Raw genomic sequence first — 19996 nt, 5'->3', positions numbered from 1 at the left:
TCATTTATGATATGAAGCCTGCTGCATTTGAATAATCATTTAACTTCAGACCACACGTAGCAGTTTAAACCTGGAGCCTGGCGCACGGTTCACGACGACTGGAAAGTTGTCGCCACAGCTCCATGATTAGGTAGGATTATTAGGGTACATTTAAAGGACTATTGATCAAACCCTATTGTACACTTTTTCCACCTTACAATAATATTTCATGGATTGAACATTTGAATTTGGCAGCTTCAGGATTAATCAAACCATTGTTTTTTTTTATTCACCAACATATATCCTGCATAAAGACTCTCCAAAACAGTGTTTTAATGTATTATTAATAAATACTTTCCTAACCCTACCTAAATAATATTTAATAATTATTTTTAAGTCTAACAATTGGTGCTGAAAAGGATCCTTAATATTCTGAACCGTTCTATCGTGAAGAAACACCACATTTAAAGGGATGGCTTAACATAAATGTCTTGAAACTCCTATTGAATGAAAACTCCACGAGAAAATATGTTGGCCAGCAAGTGGGAGGGGTTTCAGCGTGTTGAATTAAATGTATTCAGTGCCCGCAAGGGAACCACGCCTGCAAAGCCCGTTACCCACCTGCATAAGGTAAGTCTGAATACCAACTACTGAGAGGTGCTGAGAAATGGCGTGCATAGGGAAGGTGCACATTTCCTATGTCTGAAGCAGAGGCCATTTCTTAATCATAGCCATCCATGGTCACGTCGTGTTTACTTATTTATGACGTGCTTGACGTGGCGTTGTCAATAGTGATTATGATTCTCAAGTCACATGCATTTGCTTTGGTTCAGGTAGCTGATACACACGCAGGAAGAAGTGAGGAGTGGTCCTCACATGGGTAGTTGGATGGGGGTGTCTAGCATTTTGAGCAGTGTGCAGTGTTCGGTAAGCTAGTACAAAAGTTGCCGATGCACTTCTTGCCTGCATGTTTTGAGACAGAATAGTCTAAAAACGAAATCGAGCCAAAAAGTTACTCTTATACACTGTAGCTGTACTTGTAATGACCACTTTATTGAGATACTAACGCAATATTATGTTGTTGTTTTTTTACTGATACACGAATTAATTCAACAATGAGAATGAACCGTTTTTTTTTTTGTTCACTAGCGCCTTGTGCATGGATGGAGATAACCCAATCTGGGTCTCTGAAATAAATACCTATTGAGGCGATGGTCACAGAGTAGTCAAATATTTGCGTGACACGCTGTCAAAAGAAATTAAGGCTTTACTGCCTCTGAAATACCCATCGCTCTCTGAGACAACAACCCAATGATTGACTGCTATGGACACTGTATAATCCGACTAATAGCTAAACAGATATACATGGGATATTTGACATGAATCTAATGGTAACGGTTTGACCCTTTTTGGGGGTCAATTCACAGAACAATTCCTATTTGTCTCCGACTGATTTGATTAAGATAAAGGGCACATGCAATTTATATTAAAATAATAGTATTTAAGTAACTGTGGATTAATATGCATTAATTTGTGCATGCATGGATTTACAAAATGTTGAAGTTGGAAGGGGGAAAAAAATATGCAACGCTTTAGTGGCGAGGACCCATGACAAATATATTTGATAATGGTGACTAACATAAATTAATAACATAGAAGCAGTGAAATAGCGTTGGTGGAAATGTTAATGATATCACATCGCAGCTCAGTTCCTTTAATTATGTATTTGAATGTTTAGGTCTAGTGTAGGCTTAATGACATGCACAAAACACGACAGCATAGCAAATAGCACAGACGACCCGGCGACCAGCGGACGTTGTTAGTTTTTAAATATATATGTTTAGCTTTTTTTCCTATTGTGCTCATAGATAATCACCAACTTTTACGCAAAATCAACTATTATGCATAAATTAAGAAACTTTTACGCATATGTCGACATGCTTAATACCCCAATGCTTACTACCAATAATTTCCCCTTTAAAGTAAATAATATGTTGCATACATATTTAGTATGTTTTCAGACATACATTCTTCAACACACACGTTATAGTTGTTTTTTTTGCCCGCCGAGCAAACTTACAGCCTTCCTCCTAAAAATGGGATGTAACATCATGGACCTTCACGCATTGGTTAAAAAAAAGTCTTACGAGTGGAGAGGAAAAACGTGATTAACTCCCATCTTCTAACATAATAATTAAAAACATTCTAAATACGTTTTATTATTTAAGGTATAGTCTAAAAGTAGTGTGGTCACTGGGTTGTTGATTTGATAGCAGTGAATACTCAAGAAGATGAACTTTTATGTTTTCGACAGCCGTTTCCTTCACCAGTGGACGGCCCTCTCTCGGAGTATCATTGCCAAGTATAACTCATATTTTAGCAAGTCTTATTTTGGGTTTAAATATCTACCACTCTTGCCTTGTTCTGCGCTGTTCATCAGGCGCCACCTCCCGTTCCCTGATCCGCTCCCGTTCAGGGTCTCAATCCGACATGGCTCTGTTGCGAAATTAGCCCGTATCATAACAACAGGTCGGTTCCATTACTTTTCCACGGGACAATGGACGGCGTCGCCCCTATTCACTAATACACAGAAACCGATCCCGCGACGAAGAGGAGGAAGCGCAGCGAGCAAGGAGAGTTGTTGCGGTGCGGAGGACGTATAAAATATGTTTCTTTATATTATCGTATCTTTTTGGCCTTTGAGTGATGCGTAAAAACGTCCCAACTCGGATAATTGCTTTAGAGAAAGGGACTAGTCTACGTTTGAAAATATTTTCGCTACTACCACATTTTCTAACTGTACTTCACGGCTAAATTTTATGAATTTCAATGACATTGTATTTTCGTAAGTTGTGAAGCTGTGTTTGTCTAGTTATTGTTATCTGTAGCCTACAATTTTTTTTAGTGGGGCTACTTTGTCTTCAGGCCTACGACTATTGTAGGTGTTGTTTGCTTATAGCAAAACCTGGGTACATTGCGATTCCATAACTCTTAGTCAGTCAGTAGAAGATATGACAGCTATACCTAACGGTTTAACTTTTGAAGTTTAAAGTACAATAACCTTTGCAATACAAATACATCTTTCTCTTCCAAGTGTTGCCTGAGGCTCGGCGCAGGCGCTCTGGCTGCTTGCTGTCACTAAAACAATTTTCTTCACATTGGAAACTGTCACAAGTGACGTCAATCACGGGGCTCTGACCAATTAGAAGGCGGGGTGATTGTTTAGCTCCACGGGCTGCAGCGCCTACCATGAATCTCTATTCACTATCAAAGCGTCCTGCTGCTGCCGGCCAACCGAATGCGATTCCATGCAGCCACTTTAGAACTTAGAACAGTTTTTTTCCTTCTATATTTTAGTTTTTTTCTATATTTTAGTTTTTTTTCTTCTATATTTTAGTTTTTTTCTGTATTTTTCATTACGATTAAAATATATTTGTCATCATCATTATTATTTTGCATGCTGTCAAGTTATTCTAGAATTAGGAGTAATGAGCATGGATGTTTTGGGAAACCATGTGATGTACCCTACGATTTCCAAACGGAACACGGCGCTGAGATTAGTTGACTTGGCAGGGGCGTACCACCATCACCATCATCACCACCATACCCCTCAGAGCGTGACAGGCTTCCCGGGGTTCAGCAGCCATCCACACTCAATGGCTCACTCGCACCCTGGGGAGATTACTGCGGAACCCCGCCTGGGGCCGAGTCCATTCGGGCCAGAACACATGGGGCACTCCGCGGCCCTCAAAATCAGCCCAGCCCATCATTACCCACACCACCATCACCACCACAATCATCATATGGCAGGCCACAGTGAAGTGGTCTCCAGTCAAACGGGAGCTTTTGGCCCGGTGCAGGCGGCTCCAGTCCCCTATTCCATGTCCCACACGGCCCAGGCGTTATCCGCAGCCACAGGTAGGGATTTCCTCATTCGGAGGGATCTGACAGCTCAAGCCATGCCGGTACTGACCGACCAGAGCCCCGGTTCAACCTCTCATCACGGAATGTTTGTCTCAACAACAGGTAGCTATCCGGGACACTACGGCCATCACCCTGATGCTGGTAGCCATGCCCTCTTCTCCGGACTCCACCATGAGCAGTCTTCTAGCGGAGCACCAGGTGGCCAGGCCATGAATGGACAAATAAGGTTAGGAATACCTAGCGAAATGTACGTTAGGTCTGATCACTTGAGTCAAGTGGCGAGCTCCAGGGCTGATCCGTTCTCCGCCTCGACATTACATGGCTACGGCGGTCTGAACCATCTTAACATGAACCTCAGCGCCCACCACCACGGAGCCGGTGCATTCTTCCGCTACATGAGGCAGCCGATAAAGCAAGAACTAATCTGCAAGTGGCACGAACCTGAACACTCGGCGAAAAAACTCTGCTCCAAAACTTACGGCACGATGCACGAGCTGGTAACGCATGTGACGGTTGATCACGTCGGTGGCCCGGAGATGGCAAACCATATCTGCTTCTGGGAAGAGTGTCCGAGAGAAGGAAAACCATTTAAAGCCAAGTACAAACTTGTAAATCATATCAGAGTACACACCGGAGAGAAACCATTTCCATGTCCCTTCCCCGGCTGTGGAAAAGTATTTGCCCGATCGGAGAACCTGAAGATCCACAAGAGGACTCACACAGGTAAGTGGCTTTATTTACATTTCAGAGGCACCGGTAAATAATGCATCCTCAAATGTTTGTAGAGGTTACAATTTGAATTTTCTGCAATCATTAATGGCTTGAATACCATTCCACACTAGACCTAAATTCACATTTCTATTCGATGTTGCATTTAAATGAAATATTATTTTAAAGCTATGCTGTACATTAGCCACAACATAAAATAAAGGGAAACAAATATTATTTGTAATTTCATAATGGTCAAATTCCAACAAGTGATTCTTTAAAGCATTATTTATCTGATATATATTTATGTTTATATATATTTATGTTTATAAAGGTAATATTTTGATGATGGAATTTCAAATCAACAATATCTAGGGTACCCACATGTTGGCATAAAATTGAGCGTAATGTAAATATTACGCAATAGTCAGTGGGTTGTTGGTCGATTTAATTTCCGACGTGTTTGTTGTGAGTTGTTCAAGTGGTCCAGAGTTGTGCATAGATGATACTAGGCGGGTAAAGCTAGGAAAGTTCTCTCACTCAGGCGTTTGACGTGTGCACTCTCTTGTTTCTGCCAAAACATGCCGTCAGAAAAGAGACTGAGGCCTACACGGACTGTTCTGTCCGACTGTTGCTTTGCCTGCTGTGGGGACATGGAATCAAACACGTCAGAGAGAAGGTGTTGCTTACTGTTCTGAAATCTCACATAGCAGCGGTAGTAGCTATGTAGTGGAGTGGAAATACATAGCTGTTTCTGACCTGTTGCTGGAGCCAGTATATATATATATATATACTGGCTCCATATATATATATATATCGCTGACATGCACAACCAGTGGATATATTTGAAAAATATATACTGTACCTTGATTTTGTCAAAGAGACTCTGTTGAGATATGTTGTTGAGCCTGGAATTGAATAGGAATAGTCAACTAGAATTAGAAGCAGTAGTTGTGGTGGTAGTAGTAGCAGTAGTTTCAGTAAAAGTAGTAGTGGTAGTAGTAGTAGTAGTAGTAGTAGTGGTAGCAGTAGTAGTAGTAGTAGTAGTGATGGTGGTGATGGTGGTAGTAGTATTAGCAGTAGGGGTAGAAGTAGTAGTTTTAGTAGCAGTAGTGGTAGTAGTAGCAGTAGTTTCAGTAAAAGTAGTAGTAGTAGTAGTAGTAGTAGTAGTAGTAGTATTAGTGGTAGTAGTAGTAGTAGTAGTGGTAGTAGTAGTAGTAGTAGTAGTAGCAGTGATGGTGGTGATGGTGGTGATGGTGGTAGTAGTATTAGCAGTAGGGGTAGCAGTAGTAGTTGTGTTAGTAGTAGTGGTAATAATAGATGTAGTAGTAGTAGTAATTGTTGTAGTAGTACTGGTAGTAGTAGTAGCTGTAGAAGTAGCAGTGGTTGAATTAGTAGTTGTTGAAGTAGTAGTAGTAGTAGTAGTAGTGGCAGTAGTGGTAGTAGTAGTAGTGGTAGTAGTTTTAGTAAAAGTAGTAGTAGTAGTAGTAGTAGTGGTAGTAATGGTAGTAGTGACAGTAGTAGTAGTAGTAGTGATGGTGGTGATGGTGGTAGTAGTATTAGCAGTAGGGGTAGAAGTAGTAGTTTTAGTAGTAGTAGTAGTAGTAGCAGTAGTTTCAGTAAAAGTAGTAGTAGTAGTAGTAGTAGAAGTAGTAGTAGTGGTAGTAGTAGTAGTAGTAGTAGTAGTAGTGATGGTGGTGATGGTGGTGATGGTGGTAGTAGTATTAGCAGTAGGGGTAGAAGTAGTAGTAGCAGTAGTAGTTGTGTTAGTAGTAGTGGTAATAGTAGATGTAGTAGTAGTAGTAATTGTTGTAGTAGTACTGGTAGTAGTAGTAGCTGTAGAAGTAGCAGTGGTAGAATTAGTAGTTGTTGAAGTAGTAGTAGTAGTAGTAGTAGTAGTAGTAGTAGTAGTAGTAGTAGTAGTAGTAGTAGTGGCAGTAGTGGTAGTAGTAGTAGTGGTTGTAGTTTTAGTAAAAGTAGTAGTAGTAGTAGTAGTAGTAGTGGTAATAGTAGATGTAGTAGTAGTAGTAATTGTTGTAGTAGTACTGGTAGTAGTAGTAGCTGTAGAAGTAGCAGTGGTTGAATTAGTAGTTGTTGAAGTAGTAGTAGTAGTAGTAGTAGTAGTAGTGGCAGTAGTGGTAGTAGTAGTAGTGGTAGTAGTTTTAGTAAAAGTAGTAGTAGTAGTAGTAATAGTAGTAGTAGTGGTAGTAGTGGTAGTAGTGACAGTAGTAGTAGTAGTAGTGATGGTGGTGATGGTGGTAGTAGTATTAGCAGTAGGGGTAGAAGTAGTAGTATCAGTAGTAGTTGTGTTAGTAGTAGTGGTAATAGTAGATGTAGTAGTAGTTGTTGTAGTAGTACTGTTAGTAGTAGTAGCTGTAGATGTAGCAGTGGTAGTATTAGTAGTTGTTGAAGTAGTAGTAGTAGTAGTAGTGGCAGTAGTGGTAGTAGTAGTAGTGGTAGTAAAAGTAGCAGTAGTAGTAGTAGTAGTGGCAGTAGTGGTAGTAGTAGTAGTGGTAGTAAAAGTAGCAGTAGTAGTAGTAGTAGTAGTAGTAGCAGAAGTATTAGCATTAGTACTAGCGGTAATAGTAGTAGTAGCAGTTGTGGTGTCATTGGTAGTGGTAGTAGTAACAGAAGTCTTAGTAGTTGTAGTAGTAGTATCAGTTCTAGTAGTAGTAGTAGTAGTAGCAGTAGTAGTAGTAGTAGTAGTATCAGTTCTGGTAGTAGTAGTGGTAATAATGGTAGTAGTAGTAGTAGCAGCAGTGTTAGTTCTAGAAGTAATTTTCATATTAGTAGTAGTAGTAATAGTTTTAGTAGGGGTGGTGATAGTAGTTGTAGTAGGGGTGTTGATAGTAGTCGAAGAAGTTGTAGTTTTAGTAGTAGAGTTAGTAGTAGTAGAAGTAGTATCAGGAGAAGTAGTAGTGGTGGTGTTAGTAGTAGTAGTTGTGGTGGTAGTAGTATTAGTAGTGGTGGCAGTTGAGGATGGTAGTAGTTGTTGTAGTACTAGCATTAGTTGTAGTAGTATTAGTGGTAGTGGTAGTACAATTTTTAGTAGTAGTAGCAGCATTAGTAGTCGTAGTGGTAGTAGTAGTGGTGGTGGTGGTGGTTTTGGTGGTGGTGATGGTAATATTAGTGGTAGTAGTAGTGGTGCTAATTGGTGGTGGTAGTAGTAGTAGTGGTAGTAGTTGTGGAGGTCGTAGTAGTGGTAGTAGTAGTGGTGGTGGTAATAGTAGTAGTAGTAGTAGTAGTAGTAGTAGTAATAGTACTAGCAGTCATAGTTGTACCAGCATTAGTAGTAGTAGTAGTAGTAGTGGTATTAGCATTAGTACTTGCAGTAAAAGTAGTAGTAGTAGTAGTAATAGTAGTAGTAGTAGCAGCATTAGTAGTAGCAGCATTAGTAGTAGTAGTAGTAGTAGTAGTAGCAGCATTAGTAGTAGTAGTAGCATTAGTAGTAGTAGTAGTAGTTGTTGTTGTATTGGTATTAGCATTAGTACAAGCAGTAGTTGTAGTAGTTGTTGTAGTAGTAATATTACTAGCAGTAGTAGTAGCAGCAGCAATAGTAGTAGTAGTAGCAGCATTAGTAGTAGTAGTAGTAGCGGCATTAGTAGTAGGTGTAGTAGTAGTCGTAGCAGCATTAGTAGTAGCAGCATTAGTAGTAGTAGTAGTAGTATTAGCGTAAGTACTAGCAGTAGTTGTAGTAGTTGTTGTAGTAGTAATATTACTAGCAGTAGTAGTAGCAGCAGCAATAGTAGTAGTAGTAGCAGCAGTATTAGCATTAGTTCTAGCAGTAATAGTAGTAGTAGTAGTACTAGCAGTAGTAGTAGTTATAGCACTAGCAGTATTAGAAGTGCAGTAGTACTAGCAGTAGTAGTAGTAGTAGTAGCAGAAGTATTAGCATTAGTACTAGCGGTAATAGTAGTAGTGGTAGTAGCAGTAGTAGCTGCATAAGTACTAGTAGTAGTAGTAGTAGCAGTCGTGGTGGTATTGGTGGTGGTAGTAGTAGTAGTAGTCTTAGTAGTTGTAGTAGTAGTATCAGTTCTAGTAGTAGAAGTCGTAGAAGTAGTAGTAGTAGTCTTTGTAGTTGTAGTAGTAGTATCAGTTCTAGTAGTAGTACTAGTAGTAGCAGTAGTAGTAGTTGTAATAGTAGTATCAGTTCTAGTAGTAGTAGTTGTAGTAGTAGTTATAGTAGTAGTAGTGGTCATAATGGTAGTAGTAGTAGTAGCAGCAGTTTTAGTTCTAGAAGTAATTTTCATATTAGTAGTAGTAGTAATAGTTTTAGTAGTGGTGGTGATAGTAGTAGTCGTAGTAGGGGTAATGATAGTAGTAAAATAAGTTGTAGTTTTAGTAGTAGTAGAAGTAGTAGTAGGGGTAATGATAGTAGTTGAAGAAGTTGTAGTTTTAGTAGTAGTAGAAGTAGTAGCAGTACAGTAGTGGTGGTGTTAGTAGTAGTAGTTGTGGTGGTAGTAGTAGTAGTAGTAATGGTGGTAGTAGCTGTTGTAGTACTAGCATTAGTTGTAGTAGTATTAGTGGTAATGGTAGTAGACGTTTTAGTAGTAGTAGCAGCATTAGTAGTCATAGTAGTAGTAGTGGTGGTGGTGGTGTTGGTTTTGGTGGTGGTGATGGTGGTAGTAGTGGTGGTAGTAGTAGATGTAGTAGTAGTGGTGGAAATTGGTGGTGGTGGTAGTAGTAGTAGTAGTAGTAGTTGTTGTGGAGGTCGTAGTAGTGGTATTATTATTAGTAGTGGTGGTGGTGGTGGTGGTAATAGTAGGAGTAGTAGGAGTTGTAGGGGTAATGATAGTAGTAGAAGTAGTTGTAGTAGTAGTTTTTTAGTGGTAGTAGAAGTAGTAGCAGGAGAGGTAGTAGTGGTGGTGTTAGTAATAGTAGTTGTGGTGGTAGTAGTAGAAGTAGTGGTGGTAGTAGTGGTAGTTGTAGTGGTAGAAGTAGTGGTGGTAGTTGGTGGTGGTAGTAATAGTTGTAGTACTAGCATTAGTTGTGGTAGTAGTGGTGGTGGTGGTTGTAGAAATTTTAGTAGTAGTAGCAGCATTAGTAGTCGTAGTAGTAGTAGTGCTGGTGGTGGTGGTGGTTTTCCTGGTGGTGATGGTAGTAGTAGTGGTGGTAATTGGTGGTGGTAGTAGCAGTAGTATTAGTAGTAGTTGTGGAGGTCATAGTAGTAGTAGTAGTAGTGGTGGTGGTAGTAGTGGTGGTGGTGGTGGTGGTAGTAGTAGTAGTGGTGGTAGTAGTTGTGGTGGTGGTAGTAGTAGTGGTTGTAGTAGTAGGGGTGGTGGTGGTGGTGGTGGTAGTAGTAATGGTCGTGGTAGTAGTAGGGGTGGTAGTAGTAGTAGTAGTAGTAGTAGTAGTAGTAGTAGTAGTACAAGCAGTAGTTGTAGTTGTAATATTACTAGCAGTAGTAGTAGTAGCAGCAGTAGTAGTAGCAGTAGTGGCAGTAATAGTAGTAGTTGTAGTAGTTGTAGTGGTAGTAGTAGTTGTAGTACTAGCATTAGTTGTGGTAGTAGTGGTGGTGGTGGTTGTTTCAGTAGTAGTGTACTAGCATTAGTTGTAGTAGTATTAGTGGTAGTGGTAGTAGAAATGTTAGTAGTAGCAGCATTTGTAGTCGTAGTAGTAGTAGTGGTGGTGGTGGTGGTGGTTTTGGTGGTGGTGATGGTAGTAGTAGTGGTGGTAATTGGTGATGGTAGCAGTAGTGGTAGTAGTAGTGGTGGTAATTTGTGGTGGTAGTAGTAGTAGTATTAGTAGTAGTTGTGGAGGTCATAGTAGTAGTAGTAGTAGTGGTGGTGTTAGTAGTTGTGGTGGTGGTGGTGGTAGTAGTAGTGGTTGTAGTAGTAGTGGTGGTGGTAGAATTTCGTTGTAGTAGGGGTGGTAGTAGTAGTAGTAGTACTAGCAGCAGTTGTAGTTGTAATATTACTAGCAGTAGTAGTAGTAGCAGCAGTAGTAGTAGCAGTAGTAGCAGTAGCAGTAATAGTAGTAGTAGTTCTAGTAGTAGTTATACCACTAGCAGTAGTAGAAGAGCAGGAGGAGTAGCAGTAGTAGTAGTAGTAGCAGAAGTATTAGCATTAGTACTAGCGGTAATAGTAGTAGTAGTAGTAGTAGCTGTACTAGTAGTAGTAGTAGTAGTAGCAGTTGTGATGGTATTGGTGGTGGTAGTAGTAGCAAAAGTCAGTAGTAGTAGTTGTAGTGGTAGTATCAGTTCTAGTAGTAGTTGTTGTAGTTCTAGTAGTAGTAGTTCAAGTAGTAGTAGTGGTAATAATGGTAGTAGTAGTAGTAGCAGCAGTTTTAGTTCTAGAAGTAATTTTCATATTAGTAGTAGTAGGAATAGGAATTGGCTATAAGGGGGGCTGTAACAGTGTAACGGGTAGGGTTTAGCTGGAGCACTGACCTGCTTCTCCAGCCTGTCTAATCCCCTACCTGCTTGGTAGGGTTTAGCTGGAGCACTGACCTGCTTCTCTAGCCTGTCATTCCCCTACCTGCTTGGTAGGGTTTAGCTGGAGCACTGACCTGCTTCTCCAGCCTGTCTTTCCCCTACCTGCTTGGTAGGGTTTAGCTGGGGCACCGACCTGCTTCTCCAGCCTGTCTAATCCCCTACCTGCTTGGTAGGGTTTAGCTGGAGCACTGACCTGCTTCTCTAGCCTGTCTTTCCCCTACCTGCTTGGTAGGGTTTAGCTGGAGCACTGACCTGCCTCTCCAGCCCGTCTAATCCTCTACCTGCTTGATATGTGTAATGGAGTTTACTGTTCTGATTTCAATGTGCTACATTTTCCCTTTTCAATACTGACGTTTCCACCTAAGTAAGAAGCCTTCCTTAATGAAGGCCTTTGAAAACGATGCGTCAGAACAGCGTCTAATATGACTCTGACTACTTTATGCTGAATCCATTCATGCCTCCGCATGTATTATTCATATCATTTGCTCACATTACTTAAGTAGAAATCTGTTAAATGATTTGCGCATGTGTTGACTCCCAAGGCCCCTGGTCCAGAGTATCATGTTTAAAACCTACCCGGGTCTGTGGTTATGACTGGGCTTCCCCTGGGGTGTGTTCCCGAGACGTGTTCGTGTACTACACTAATATCCCTGATTGCCTCTCAGTACAACAGCTGAAGGTCAAATTGATATTCAACGTGCCCGTGTCATTAGAATGGAGTAATTATATATTCTCTCTTGCTATGCCTATAGCTGCCTGACTACATGGCCTTGCATTAGAGGAATCAGCATAGTAGGATTTCAAAGTAATTAGTTCAACCGTTATGTTTTTACCAGATCATGCTGCATAGGCTACATGTCCTAAGGGCTAGATATTACAGGATAATCAAGACAAATGTTGTTTTATTTACATTAATTTCCTCCCTTAGGTGCATGGTTGAAATGGCCAATGTTTAAATAGTAGGCTACATTTCAATTTGGGCCATAACTACTTGTTTAGCTTTAACAGAGTTTGTTTAATAGGGAAATAGAAGTTCCAAATGCAACCAATTCAAATCCTGTAGATGATCATCAATAAAAACATGTTTCAATGGAACTAACTGTATGCTGTCCTAAAGGAACTCAGCTGGTTCATTGGGCTGTCCTAAAGGATCTCAGCTGGTTCATTGGGCTGTCCTAAAGGATCTCAGCTGGTTCATTGGGCTGTCCTAAAGGATCTCAGCTGGTTCATTGGGCTGTCCTAAAGGAACTCAGCTCTTCACTGGGCTGTCCTAAATGAACTCAGCTGGTTCATTGGGCTGTCCTAAAGGAACTCAGCTGGTTCATTGGGCTGTCCTAAATTAACTCAGCTGGTTCATTGGGCTGTCCTAAAGGAACTCAGCTCTTCATTGGGCTGTCCTAAATGAACCCAGCTGTTTCATTGGGCTGTCTTAAAGGAACTCAGCTCTTCATTGGGCTGTCATAAATGAACTCAGCTGGTTCATTGGGCTGTCCTAAATGAACTCAGCTGGTTCATTGGGCTGTCCTACAGGAACTCAGCTCTTCATTGGGCTGTACTAAATGAACTCAGCTCTTCATTGGGCTGTCCTACAGGAACTCAGCTCTTCATTGGGCTGTCCTAAATGAACTCAGCTGGTTCATTGGGCTGTCCTAAAGGAACTCAGCTCTCATTGGGCTGTCCTGAAGGAACTCAGCTCTTCATTGGGCTGTCCTACAGGAACTCAGCTCTTCATTGGGCTGTCCTAAATGAACTCAGCTGGTTCATTGGGCTGTCCTAAAGGAACTCAGCTCTCATTGGGCTGTCCTGAAGGAACTCAGCTCTTCATTGGGCTGTCCTGAAGGAACTCAGCTCTTCATTGGGCTGTCCTGAAGGAACTCAGCTCTTCATTGGGCTGTCCTAAAGGAACTCAGCTGGTTCATTGGGCTGTCCTAAAGGAACTCAGCTCTCATTGGGCTGTCCTGAAGGAACTCAGCTCTCATTGGGCTGTCCTGAATGAACTCAGCTCTTCATTGGGGCAAGTACAATAGGCAATACACTAAAGGCCAATATGGTTTTATTTGACATAACTCATGTCACATGTGGCCATGCATCACCAACCCCAAAATAAAGCAGCTGTTTTGATTTATGCTTTTAGGTTAGCTGAAGCCTAACTTTTGTTCACTTATTTCAGGTGAGAAACCCTTCAAATGTGAGTTTGACGGCTGCGACCGACGTTTCGCCAACAGCAGTGACCGGAAGAAGCACTCCCACGTGCACACCAGCGATAAGCCGTACAACTGCAAAGTGAGAGGCTGTGACAAATCCTACACACACCCCAGCTCTCTCAGAAAACACATGAAAGTGCACTGCAAGTCTCCACCACCAAGTTCTGGCTACGAGTCTTCAACTCCGTCATTAGTGTCCCCATCATCGGACTTAGGCCGAGAGCCAGGGGCCTCGTCGCTCTCAGAACCAGCACCCTCGTCCCAACCCGCCAATTTAAGTGAGTGGTACGTCTGTCATAGTTCTGGTGCGAGCGGAACTCAGACACCTCCCAGCGGCTCCTCCAGCCCTGATCCCGGGGATGAGACGCACTACAGACACCCGGAGCCAAGGGACGCTTTCTAACCAAAACTGACCCAGAAAATAATTCTAAAAGTTATTGAAGATATTTTCCAATATACCCGCGGACTTACAAAATTAACACATCGAAAAGGTCTGTTTTCTAAGGCCCAAATCATTCAATGTACTGTCTGGCATATCGTACAAATTAGACACTGCCAAATGTATCTTGTGATAGCTCTCTTCTATCCCAATGTGGTTGGAAAAACATGTATTATTCTCGTACTCGGTTATTGTACGCATGTATTTTGCTGTATTAATTTGTAAATCGAGGTTTGACATCAATATCTTTTTAATTTATTTTTTGAATCTGACATGAGCATTTTTGTATTATCGAACCAAAGTGTTTCAATATATTAAAAAAAATGTACATTTGTAAATTGATACGTTTCGATGTGTAGGTGGTAACAGTCATTTTGTAAGCTTTGGTATTTCAGCAATTTTTTTTATTGTTTGCTACACTTATTTGTATAAAGTAAATAATTGAAACGTTTGGAGTTTCACGCAAGACAATTTGTCTCCATTTGTGATGGTCTACTCTATTGATTGACTCGTTTTCATATCGTCTATTTGATATTATTACATTCAATTCATAAATGTTTTGTCAACGTGGGCATTTTGTGATTTTGTAACTCTTGTCAAAATTTGTTAGTAATGCATTTTTATTAAAATGTAAATTAAAATCCTATCGAGAACATACACTCGAAATGTGATCCTATCGAGAACATACACTCGAAACGTGTACCAAACTGCCTTGTAATTTGTCAGTATTTTGAATAAATCGTGTATGATAAAAAATGTAATTTTCCTGTTCTGGGCCTTGACTTTTTAATATTGATAGAGACGTAAAACAACGAATTTATTCGAATGTATATACTATCAGGGTACTGTTAAACAATACATGACAAGGCGCTCTAAAACGCCTGGAATCTCACATGCTGCACTCACGTATAACAAGACAGCAGAGACGAATAACGCCAGTCTTTTTTAATGGAGCCGTGAGACCAAACACGTTTCTATCACTATATTCAACAGCGAGCCTTTCTGCCATTCTGTGGTTTATTTAATCCCAGGTACCATCTGTAACAGAACCCGGCGTAAGGGTTGAAAACATGTTGGACCCATATTAGACAACAGACACTTTTAGATTTTTGTTTCGTTTGAACAATGTTAATGTTTGATTTTTTGCTGCAATGTTCTACTGCTTTAGGCTCTTGCCAACGTGCAGCCGTAAAAACCATAAAGACACTTTGAAAATAAGCCATTGTCCTCGGGGTTGTATTTAGCATTGGTTTACTCTAAACTTACATCATCCCTGAACACTGGAAAATCACAAAGCAATTATTTAAAAGAAAATCCAGATTTTATTTTGTGAAAACATTATTCACTGGTCATGTCCATGTCTTATTTGTGTGGGATCTATTTTTCTCTTAGATAAAGTGTGGTTTTCTGCAGGGGAGATGCGGGCAGGGTTTGATGAAAGGCTCGTATATTCTCATCCAGACTTCAAAGATCTTTTAACACAAAGAGCCATTTCTTCATGACGGTGAGTCCTCACGGTGAATTAAGATTTCTATAGCAATAGCCGAGTCAAACTCGGATAATATGGGGCCATGTCCGAGGACTTCAGCGCCTCTTCAAAAGAATGTAATATTTGCTGCCCATGGGGTAGGAAACGGTCATCTATGGTCTTTCTATTCAATATAAAGAGAAAATGTTCTTTTGCTATATTTTTACAACTATCAAAAGAGAAGCCGATAGAATTACGCACGTATTCTCAGAATAATGGACTTGCATTGCAAAGCTGCTTGGATGCGTCCTGTGAACTTACTGTGGGTTCTGTGAACTGAAGACTGCGTTCACTGGGTTCTGCTTTCTTTAAGAAGAGCAGCGTATAAGCTTGTTTGGTGTTTGGTGTTGAGGGGAATGGGCACGACCACGTAAACAGTGGTTTTTAGAGATCTCCAAATAAGTGAAGTTTCCTATGTGACTGAGCTAATTGTAGTGCACACGGGCGTTTAGACTAGCTAACATGTAATAGCATTATGCTTCTAATAACATGAACATTCCTCTTATTAAAAACATATACAATAACAATTTGTCTGCATTTATTCCATAATTTCAAACATACACCAAGCACTGTTATGCACTAATTAAGACATGCACATCAATTATTTTACGAGGATCTGAGGCATATTTTGTCGTAAAGAGGCAGAGAGTCTGCAGAACCGGCTGCAGAACATAAGCCATTCTGAGGCACGAACAAGACGGGAGTCCCCAATGCCTGATACGTTTAGATGTTTGTTCATTTGGTGCTTGTATTTACTCTGTCCAAGTGCCCCACATAAAATAATGAATAATTAACACTACAACAAATAACCAAACGGTGGATTCCTCTCCTTAACATCAGCTCTTGTGCCTGAATTGGTTAAATTATAGTTCAGGCTCAATTGAAGCCAAGAGTCTTTGAAGCAGGACATAATATCTGAGTGATTCTACCATTCTTCCAAAGACGCAGATAACACGGAAAGACTTCTTTGTCCCGGATGTGTTCGACCAATCTTTGTTGCACCGTCCAAATCTTATAATTTCAGCCGTCAAAGATTAAACAAGGCTTGACGACGGAATGGTATAATTTTTTGTTTTTTTTAAATTGAACTCTGCAAGTCAGTTAAGAACAAATTCGTATTTACAATGACATTGTTCAGGAGAAGAACGTTAGATTTTTACATAGTCGGCACGGGGACTCAATACGGCAACCTTCCGGTTACTGACCTAACCCTCTGACCACTAGGCTACGTGTCTCTGTAAAAAACACCCACAAATCCAGTTGTTTCAATTCATTATTATAAAGTAACTGGTTCCACAGCCTTTTTTTGTATTGAACTTTTCTGTCCAAGTGTTACCTGAGCAAAAACACAATTGGTCTCCCAAATTTAGCTCCAAATTCATAAAACGTTGGCAAAAATAAAAATTAAAAATTTTGCGTTTGTTCAACTTGTGTCATATGTTCAATCAACAATAAATTATTATTTGGGAATTTTAACAAAAAAAGTTGATGCAGCTTCTAACACAATCTTTTTTTTTTTTTTTACCTTTATTTAACCAGGCAAGTCAGTTAAGAACAAATTCTTATTTTCAATGATGGCCTAGGAACAGTGGGTTAACTGCCTGTTCAGGGGCAGAATGACAAATTTGTACCTCGCAGCCTTCCGGTTGCTAGTCCAACGCTCTAACCACTAGGCTACCCTGCCGCCCGCCAACCTGCTAATAACACACAATGTTTCCAACTTATATATTTGAAGACATTGTCAGTAATTTTTTATTATTACCCAACATGAATTCACCTGGGATTTGACATCACAACCTCTTGGTTCACTGCATTCTGATGTGCCAGCTACACCACTCTGTCTGCATCAATTGTAAATTAACCTGACTATTCTCTCATCTTTGATTTGATGGACTTATTTAATTAATCAAAATAACTTTCATCAGTATCGTTGTCTAATGTCGGGGCGTATGACTCTGTTGTAGCGTTACTCCTTAAACACTATGATATATCAAATATTTGTTCTTGAGTGTACTTTAAACAGAGGTGAGATTTTACTTTGAAGTGCAAAGTGTATCAAAACAAGTATAATGATTCATTGACAGGTGACATAGCAGGAACAACAGAATGCTGTGCACCAACAGGTTGTGAGTTCATATCCCAGGTAAAGTTATGTTGAAAATAATTTACGGAACAAATAAACAAGCACAGCATGATCATAGGTGTAAGATAAATGCAGGGCAGATACTCAAATAATAATTTAGAATTGAATGAACATATGAGAAAAGTTGAGCAAACACATCTTAAGTTGACTGAATTTGTGCCTACTAAATTTTTTTAAATTCATGTAACACTTTGAATAAAAACTGAGTAGACAAACAAAGCCTGTGAAACCAGTTAATATTTAGTTGAAAAAACAACTTAATTCATACATCATATCCTACAAGTCTGTTATTATACTAGAAGAGGGAAGCACAGAGCACGTATTTAACTCATACATATCTGTCTTTACATTAGACTAGGGAAGCTGAGAGCACATATATAACTCAAACATATCTGTCTTTACATTAGACTAGGGAAGCTGAGAGCACATATATAACTCAAACATATCTGTCTTTACATTAGACTAGGGAAGCTGAGAGCACATATATAACTCATACATATCTGTCTTTACATTTGACTAGGGAAGCTGAGAGAACATATATAACTCATACATATCTGTCATTACATTAGACTAGGGAAGCCCAGAGCACGTATTTAACTCATACATATCTGTCTTTAAATTAGACTAGGGAAGCTGAGAGCATGTATTTAACTCATACATATCTGTCATTACATTAGACTAGGGAAGCCCAGAGCACGTATTTAACTAATACATATCTGTCTTTACATTAGACTAGGGAAGCTGAGAGCACATATATAACTCATACATGTCTGTCTTTACATTAGACTAGGGAAGCCCAGAGCACGTTTTTAACTCATACATGTCTGTCTTTACATTTGACTAGGGAAGCCCAGAGCACGTTTTTAACTCATACATATCTGTCTAGGGAAGCTGAGAGCACATATATAACTCATACATGTCTGTCTTTCCATTTGACTAGGGAAGCCCAGAGCACGTTTTTAACTTATACATGTCTGTCTTTACATTTGACTAGGGAAGCCCAGAGCACGTTTTTAACTCATACATGTCTGTCTTTACATTTGACTAGGGAAGCCCAGAGCACGTTTTTAACTCATACATGTCTGTCTTTACATTTGACTAGGGAAGCCCAGAGCACGTTTTTAACTCATACATATCTGTCTAGGGAAGCTGAGAGCACATATATAACTCATACATGTCTGTCTTTACATTTGACTAGGGAAGCCCAGAGCACGTTTGTAACTCATACATGTCTGTCTTTACATTTGACTAGGGAAGCCCAGAGCACGTTTTTAACTCATACATATCTGTCTAGGGAAGCTGAGAGCACATATATAATTCATACATGTCTGTCTTTACATTTGACTAGGGAAGCCCAGAGCACGTTTTTAACTCATACATGTCTGTCTTTACATTTGACTAGGGAAGCCCAGAGCACGTTTTTAACTCATACATGTCTGTCTTTACATTTGACTAGGGAAGCCCAGAGCACGTTTTTAACTCATACATGTCTGTCTTTACATTTGACTAGGGAAGCCCAGAGCACGTTTTTAACTCATACATGTCTGTCTTTACATTTGACTAGGGAAGCCCAGAGCACGTTTTTAACTCATACATATCTGTCTAGGGAAGCTGAGAGCACATATATAACTCATACATGTCTGTCTTTACATTAGACTAGGGAAGCCCAGAGCATGAGCAACAGTTACAAGCATATGTTACATTGATCTGCCGTTGATCTGTAAAATCTATTATACTTTATCTATAGTCTATAGTAGCTGACATATACTGGAAGTTTACGTCAGTCCCGTTATAGCTTAGTGAGGATACCACAGTTTACAGTCACCCCTTTATAGCTTAGTGAGGATATCACAGTTTAGAGTCACCCCTTTATAGCTTGGTGAGGATATCACAGTTTACTGTCACCCCTTTATAGCTTGGTGAGGGTTTCACAGTTTACAGTCACCCCTTTATAGCTTGGTGAGGGTTTCACAGTTTACAGTCACCCCTTTATAGCTCGGTGAGGATATCACAGTTTACAGTCACCCCTTTATAGCTCGGTGAGGATATCACAGTTTAGAGTCACCCCTTTATAGCTCGGTGAGGATATCACAGTTTACAGTCACCCCTTTATAGCTTGGTGAGGATATCACAGTTTAGAGTCACCCCTTTATAGCTCGATGAGGATATCACAGTTTACAGTCACCCCTTTATAGCTTAGTGAGGATATCACAGTTTAGAGTCACCCCTTTATAGCTCGGTGAGGATATCACAGTTTATAGTCACCCCTTTATAGCTTGGTGAGGATATCACAGTTTACAGTCACCCCTTTATAGCTCGATGAGGATATCACAGTTTACAGTCACCCCTTTATAGCTTAGTGAGGATATCACAGTTTAGAGTCACCCCTTTATAGCTCGGTGAGGATATCACAGTTTACAGTCACCCCTTTATAGCTTGGTGAGGATATCACAGTTTACAGTCACCCCTTTATAGCTCGATGAGGATATCACAGTTTACAGTCACCCCTTTATAGCTTAGTGAGGATATCACAGTTTGCAGTCAGCCCTTTATAGCTCGATGAGGATATCACAGTTTACAGTCACCCCTTTATAGCTTGGTGAGGATATCACAGTTTACAGTCACCCCTTTATAGCTT

General features: G+C 40.2%; 1 protein-coding gene across 2 annotated transcripts; it reads left to right on the top strand.

Annotated features, from left to right (window-relative positions):
* The first annotated feature begins 2968 nt into the window (after positions 1-2968).
* Positions 2969-14900, top strand: zic4 (zic family member 4). 2 transcript variants are annotated; one of them, XM_064949676.1, is made up of 3 exons: positions 2969-3897; positions 4006-4626; positions 13215-14900. In XM_064949676.1, the coding sequence occupies exons 1-3, from the start codon at positions 3468-3470 to the stop codon at positions 13649-13651; spliced, it is 1488 nt and encodes a 495-aa protein (XP_064805748.1). In that variant the 5' UTR covers positions 2969-3467; the 3' UTR covers positions 13652-14900. The 2 variants fall into 2 exon arrangements, with proteins under 2 accessions (XP_064805748.1, XP_064805747.1); XM_064949675.1 differs by having other exon boundaries at positions 2970-4626.
* Positions 14901-19996: the final 5096 nt, after the last annotated feature.

Source organism: Oncorhynchus masou, chromosome 30 (assembly GCF_036934945.1).
Source record: "Oncorhynchus masou masou isolate Uvic2021 chromosome 30, UVic_Omas_1.1, whole genome shotgun sequence".
NCBI classification, from domain to species: domain Eukaryota; kingdom Metazoa; phylum Chordata; class Actinopteri; order Salmoniformes; family Salmonidae; genus Oncorhynchus; species Oncorhynchus masou.
Note: the sequence above shows the minus strand (reverse complement) of the source record. Positions and strands in the feature narration are given on the sequence as shown.